This window comes from Bison bison, unplaced genomic scaffold (assembly GCF_000754665.1).
Source record: "Bison bison bison isolate TAMUID 2011002044 unplaced genomic scaffold, Bison_UMD1.0 scf7180017863325, whole genome shotgun sequence".
In the NCBI taxonomy this organism is placed as follows: Eukaryota; Metazoa; Chordata; class Mammalia; order Artiodactyla; family Bovidae; genus Bison; species Bison bison.
The window spans coordinates 446,998-454,287 of record NW_011493897.1 but is presented as its reverse complement, the minus strand read 5'-3'; the positions used below and the strand labels follow the sequence as shown (position 1 = coordinate 454,287).

The 7,290-nt window shown below is 42.7% G+C and overlaps 1 protein-coding gene across 1 annotated transcript; it reads left to right on the top strand.

Annotated features, from left to right (window-relative positions):
* The first annotated feature begins 2,432 nt into the window (after positions 1–2,432).
* On the top strand, positions 2,433–7,041 carry LOC104983742 (histone H3-like centromeric protein A). Its single transcript, XM_010833266.1, has 4 exons — positions 2,433–2,470; positions 4,966–5,020; positions 6,047–6,316; positions 6,829–7,041. The coding sequence occupies exons 1-4, from the start codon at positions 2,433–2,435 to the stop codon at positions 7,039–7,041; spliced, it is 576 nt and encodes a 191-aa protein (XP_010831568.1).
* Positions 7,042–7,290: the final 249 nt, after the last annotated feature.

Genomic DNA, 7,290 nt, shown 5'->3' with positions numbered 1-7,290 from the left:
TTACACTGCAGAGGGTCTCATTTTTTTGTGGACACCAGAATCTACACATGCCATGGTTAAAATTCAAATTCCTGGGTCCAATCTTAACAATTCCAATTCACTGGTTTGATTCAATATCGAGGAATCTTCATTAAAAATTTTTTTTTAAATTTTATATTGGAGGATAGTTGATTTATAATGTTATGTTAGTTTCAGGTGTACAACAAAGTGATTTAGTTATACATATGAATATATCCATATACATACTCATATTTCCATTCTTTCTCAGTTTCTTTTCCCACATAGGTTATTACAAATTGTTGAGTTGAGTTCCCTCTACTATACAGTAGGTCTTTGTTGGCTGTTTTATATATAGTAGTGGGTAGGAATCTTCATTTTAAACAAGTACCTCAGGTGAGTCCAGTGCATGAAATCCTTGAATCACACTTTGAGAAATTTGGCAATGCCAGTTTGATGGCAACTTTCAGGATCTTAATCATGCAACCAGCTAAAAATCACTCCTTAAAGCTATATTTAACTCATTTTATATATCTACATACATCAGATTATTTCATTTGTGACTCAAATTTGTATTAAATACAAAAATGTCTTTTTTTGCATCATGTTTATTTGTTTTCTGATTTCACACCCAACATTGAAATTGCTCCTGCTTAATAATTCTTTTTTTTTTTTTTGTCTCTGCTTTTTATTACACTGTCTAGGCTTGTCATAACTTTCTTCCCAAGGGGCAGGCATTTTTTCTTTTTCTTTTTTTAATTTTATTTATTTATTTTTTTTACTTTACAATATTGTATTGGTTCTGCCATACATCAACATGCATCCACCACAGATGTACACATGCTCCCATTCTGAACCCCCCCACCACCACCTCCCTCCCCATACCATCCTTCCGGGTCATCCCAGTGCATCAGCCCCAAGCCTCCTGCATTCCACATCGAACCTGGACTGGCGATTCACCTCCCATACGATATTATACATATCCCAATGACATTCTCCCAAATCATCCCCCCCGTCCCTCTCCCACAGAGTCCAAAAGACTGCTCTACACATCTGTGTCTCCTCTGCTGTCCCACATACAGGGTTGTCATTACCATTTTTCTAAATTCCATATATATGAGTTAGTATACTGTATTGGTGTTTTTCTTTCTGGCTTACTTCACTAATGTTTCTGACTCTGTCCTCTGAGCAAACTCTTTTTCTTTAGTAAATAATTTACTACCGGTAACAGTCTGGTGATCTTTGCTTGTATCCCTTGGCTAACTTAGTTGTAGAGGTAGGAAAGCAATGTTTTGCTTTTTAACCTGTTACTTCTGTACTTTTTAGGTCAGGCCTGCATGCACGTGTATGTGCTAAGTCACTTCAGTCATGTCTGACTCTTTGCGACCCCATGGACCACAGCCCCCCAGGCTCCCCTGTTCATGGGATTCTCCAGGCAAGAATACTGGAGTGGGTTGCCATGCCCTCCTCCAGAGGATCTTCCTGACCCAGGGATCAAACCTGTGCCTCTTATGTCTCCTGCATTGGCAGGCAGGTTCTTTACTATTTGGGTCAGGAGCAGGTATAATAACATGCAACAAACAAAAATGTTAGGGTAAGTATGAAACTGAGAACCAGGAGTTCCAAATTATCTGTTTATCCTGAAAATAATAAAATCCCAGAATGCCAGAACTGGTAGAGATTTAGAGTCAATCCATCATTAGGTTGGCTATAATAATATGAACTGTTTATTAAGTAACTTCTATGTGTGGGGAATTCTATGTGCTTTGTATGTATTATTTCATCTAATCTTCACAGTAACACTTGAGAAAGGGATCATTATTCCTAATCGAGCCAGGGTTTTAAGAACATCTCAATAGGCTTGATCAGTGAGGACAGTCAATTAATAGGGATTAATATAAAGCCAGTCACAGCCGCATGGACAGGGAGGCCTGGCGTGCTGAGATTCATGGGGCCGCAAACAGTCGGACACAACTGAGCGACTGAACTGAACTGAATATAAAGCCGTTTACCTGGCCTCCAAACCTGGCTGCACGAGTTTGGGATGGGTAAGATTGGACTCCACAGAATTTTTGCATGAAATGACATGTGTGTTTTCACTGTGTCTGTAAAGCTACTAATACATAGGCAATAGAACCACTGCCAGCAAAGCTGTTTTCCTAAGCATCAATACATGGACAGAAGTTTTGTTCACTCTTTTCTCTGCTCATTGTTCTGTGTGGTTGATTCTAGACTCCATAGTTTATGAGAAATTTTGACCAACCAATCTCCAAAGGAGAGATACAGGGTCCTGAAAGACATTTCCTCTGAAGAACATATAAAGGAATGGAGGTTATTTAAAACCCCCTTAACATGAAAGCTACTTTGAATCCTTGAAGAGCTATGAGATGCACTCAGGAAGACAATGTGTGGTTCTGAGAACAGTAAGAGGTATGATGGATGGCCCTCATAGGGAGACAAATTTCAGCACAAGGTAAGGAAGCACTTTCCAACAACAAGGGCTGTACAACTACAATATGGAGCCCTGTGTGAGGCAGCAGGCTCCCCCTCCCTGGAGCATCCATGAAGATAAATCACTTACCCGGGAAGTTTGGGAGGAGATTCATTCCAGGATGTGGGATTGGGTCCTATGACTTCTCAGATCCCTTCCAATTCTGAGAACTTATTATTCTGGTACCACAGATAGGTTTTAGAAAGCTACCATATAAAAGACACTAAATCAGTGCTTTGAAGCACAGAAAATAAGGCATGATTCTTGCATTCAAATTACTTACCACCTAATGGATAAAAAGACAGGTTAAAAAGTAAATATAAAAATGCATAGTTCCTATTTGCAGGAAAGGAATGGAGATGAAGAGAATGGACTTGTGGACACAGTGGGAGAAAGAAAGGGCTAGGCAAACTGAGAAAGTAGGACCGACACACACGTATATATATACTATCATGTGTGAAATAGATAACTCCTGGGAAGTTACTTTATAACACAGGGAGCCCAGCCTGGTGCTCTGTGATGACCTAGATGAGTGGGATAGGGGGAGGGGAGGAAGGCATAAGAGGGAGGGGATCTATATATAATTATGGCTGATTTGCATTGTTGTATGGCAGAAACCAATACAACACTGTAAAACAATTTTCCTCCAATTAAAAATTAAATTAATAAAATGTGTAGTTCAACCCCCTTTTACAGCTGAGGTTAAAGTCAACATCTTCGTAGCTTCATTTATTGATGAAAGAATTGAGACTGAGGGATAGAGTGGATATTGGATCAGGTGTTGTACATAATAGAATAGAGATTCTATTATAGGGTGACGTTAATACTATATTAAAGTGATATAAAAAAATTAAAAAAAAATAAAGTGATATTTTATTCAGGGGTTTTTGGGATTCTGTATAACCCTTCCATTTAAATGATTCTGATGGTTATAGACAAAAGGTGAAGTAAACCAGAGAAAGTAAAGTAATATTGTGCAATGTCTGTAGACTAGTCTCTATATTCCGGTGGTCTAGGCTGTACTGTTTGGAGAAATTGTTTCTCTAAGTGGGTTGGATTGAATTGCATGGAAACAAAGCAGGCTGTTGGGCCCACTCTTTGTAAATACCTTCCACAAAACCAAACCCTCCTCCCTGATCCTACAACTATAACAGGCAACAAGGAAAAGACAAGTACCAGTTGCAGTTTGCATGTGGACTTGACCTCTGCTACCTGCCATGGATCTTCTCACTCAGATCCTGCCATCACGTGGGAGACAAGGAGGAAAGATTGCCAAGGCTGCCCCTGGAAGGAAACAAAAGGAGAGAAGAGAAGAGAAACAAAACACACTGAGACTGTTTTCTTTAAGAGCTTTACCTGCTGGTAACTGGCCAATCCAAACTTGGACTCCTCCTCTAGGGGAGAGTCTCCCACTGTATCCCAAGTCACCCTGTGAGAGGGCAGGAGACAGGAGTATTAGGTGAGAGAGCCCAAGAGAGTCTTGGACTTTATTCTCCCAGAGGTCAACATTGCTGTTTCATATCATAAAGTTAATGATTCCTGTTTCTAAGTTACCTTTGGTGTGTTCATCACACCTTTTTAAAATTAATTTTTATTGGAGTATAATTGCTATACAATGTGTTTCTGCTGTGCAGCAAAGTGAATCAGCCGTACGTATACATATATCTCCTTTTTTTGGATTTCCTTCCCACTTAGGTCACCACAGAGCATTGAGTAGGGTTCCCTGTGCTATCGGAGAAGGCAATGGCACCCCACTCCAGTACTCTTGCCTGGAAAATCCCATGGATGGAGGAGCCTGGTAGGCTATAGTCCATGGGGTCGCTAAGAGTCGGACACGACTGAGTGACTTCCCTTTCACTTTTCACTTTCATGCATTGGAGAAGGAAACGGCAACCCACTCCAGTGTTCTTGCCTGGAGAATCCCATGGACGGGGGAACCTGGTGGGCTTCTGTCTATGGGGTTGCACAGAGTTGGACACAACTGAAGCGACTTAGCAGTAGCAGCAGCCCTGTGCTATACAGTAGGTTTTCATTAGTTCTCTATTTTATACACAGTATCAATAGTGTATGTACACGAACCCCAATCTCCCAATTCATCCCACCTTCCTTACCCCACTTGGCATCCATATGTTTTGTTTCTACATTACATCTTTTTAAGGGCTATGAGCTCTTTGAATAAATGTTAACTAGTTGTATGGCTTAAGAGTTGAACATTAGTTGGAATCTCAGATAATTTTTTGAAATACCTAGACAAGAATTTAATGATTATGAACTATGCAATAGGCATTCTGCATAAATTAATAAGTTACAAAATTTATTATAATAACCCTGTGATTCAAGGATTATTATTAACAAAAGATTTTGTTTTCCATCACACTGAGGTTTCACACAAACATACTTCTGTTCATTCTGCGGCAAACTGAAAAACTTCTGAGAGTGTAGTTCTTAGTAATCTGAGGTGTGTTTGTGTTTCACAGGTTCCTTCAATCTTGGATCTTCTTTGCCAGTACCCAGCCTTGGGTTATTCCTCATGTAATTCTTCATGTCTGTTCTGTCTGCTGCCACCCCTAGGCAGCACAAAGAATTTCTGTGAGTAACAAATAGCTCAGTTGGTAAAGAATCCACCTGCTATGCAGGAGACCCTGGTTCAATTCCTGGGTTGGGAAGATCTGCTGGAGAAGGGATAGGCTACCCACTCTAGTATTCTTGGGCTTCCCTTGTGGCTCAACTGGTAAAGAATCCACCCATAATGTGGGAGACCTGGGTTTGATCCCTGGGTTGGGAAGATTGCCTGGAGAAGGGAAAGGCTACCCACTCTGTATTCTGGCCTGGAGAATTCCAGTACAGTCTATGGGGTCACAAAGAGCCGGACACGATTGAGCGACTATCACTTTCATGAAGCCACACTCCCAGGGTTCACTCTGATATATGCATGCTCTCCTGGGCAGGAGTCTCATTGCTCTTCATGTAATCACTTTACACATCACTGTTAACTCCCTGATACATCCCTCTTAGTATCGATTCTATATTTTTCCATACTCCCTAAACCTTCCACCTTTGACCCGACTCCTTCTCCACAACTTCATTCTTAGCAGATGGCCATTCTACTATAATATGCCCCCCACTTCAAATGGATGCTCACTGACTTTTCTTCATAGAGACTTGATCACCATAGCAACCACTGCTAGCTTTGGTTCATTTCCTTAGAAGCCCATACTGGCAGAGATAGCTGAATCATGGAACTTTTGCAAGGAAATGCTGGGAACCCTTGGTTCTGGGGCCTGAAATCTCAAGGGCAGCTGTAAATTCAACTAACCAGAAAGAAACAGATCCAGAAGGACAAAGGGAAAGCAAAAGGGAGTCTAGAAATAGCCATCTCTTGTCCTGCCAGCTTCTTGAGGGAAGTCATAGGTTCTGTGAAAAAATAGAGGTAGAGCTGAAATTTGAAAGCCTAATATCAAAAGACATCATGCCTTGTTTCTTGCATTACTTTGAATGCATTAAAAATGTGAACTTTAAAGAAAGAAAATGAATATCTGACACTGTTTATCCCTTCAGACTTACAGAGTTAAAAGATGGAGTGATATAGAAGGAGCCGCAGGGCTCCAGACCTGCACGCCCGCCAAGTGGCCCCGCCGCCAGAAACGCAAGCCTGAAACACCAAGGAGGCGCCCCGTGAGCCCGGCTCCCGCCGCCCGCCGGCCGGCCCCGTCCTTAAGCACGTCCTCCCGTCCACTTGCTCGCCGGAGACATGGAGTCCTGAAGGAGATCCGAACTCTTCAGAAGACCACACACCTGCTGTTAAGAAAGAACCCCTTATGCCGCCTGGTGAGCTCCAGGGAGCCTCCCGCCAACCCCTGTGCAGCCTCCTTTGTTTAAATTTCCCGGGTGTTGGGGCCCTGTCATCTCTTGCCCAAACGGCAAGGGACCTCTTCTATAATCTGATCAGGGACACTTCAGCTCCTGAAAACTTGAGCCTGCCGAGGGCAACTTCTCATTCTTTATAGAGTTCGTTTCTAACCCCCACCACCTTTGAAACTGTGCTCTTTGATTTTGTAAAAGGAACTCTCTCATCCAACCACCCTCTCATCCCTTCTCCTGCCCTAACAGATTGTCTCCTCCTCTCCCCACACCATGACCAGGATAGATGTGCCCATCTCTAACCTCCTTGGAGTTGACACCTAGTTAGGTGTTAGCTACTAGTTAGGTCCCAAGGTTAAGCACCAGGAAGGAAGAACAGAAGTGAAGATTCATGGAGGCTCACAGAGAGAGTCTGTCTTCTTTGAGTCTCCTTTTCCTCTCTACTCTTCCCCTTGCTCCCCATCCCCGCTCTTTCACAGGCAAGAGAAATATGTGTTCAATTCACTCGTGGTGTGGACTTCAATTGGCAAGCCCAGGCCCTGTTGGCCCTACAAGAGGCGGCAGAAGCATTTCTAGTTCATCTCTTTGAGGATGCCTATCTCCTCTCCTTACACGCCGGCCGCGTCACGCTCTTCCCGAAGGATGTGCAGCTGGCCCGGAGGATCCGAGGCATTCAGGAAGGGCTTGGCTGAGCTCTGGCCACCCGCCCAAATCTCTGGTTGATACCAGAGCTTCTGCCTGTAGCCAGGACCAGATCCACGGAGTACAAGGTGTTGCCTGGACTTGCTCTCTCAAAGCAGAGCGTGCGAGTTGCTTTTGTAGTTAGTTGTTTTTTAGAAGAAGACTGCATGGCTTTCCTCTGTAACAGAGGCAATATATGAGAGAATCAACACATTCCAGAAATCCTGAGAATAATTTTCAGATGAAGAGACTCTAAGGTT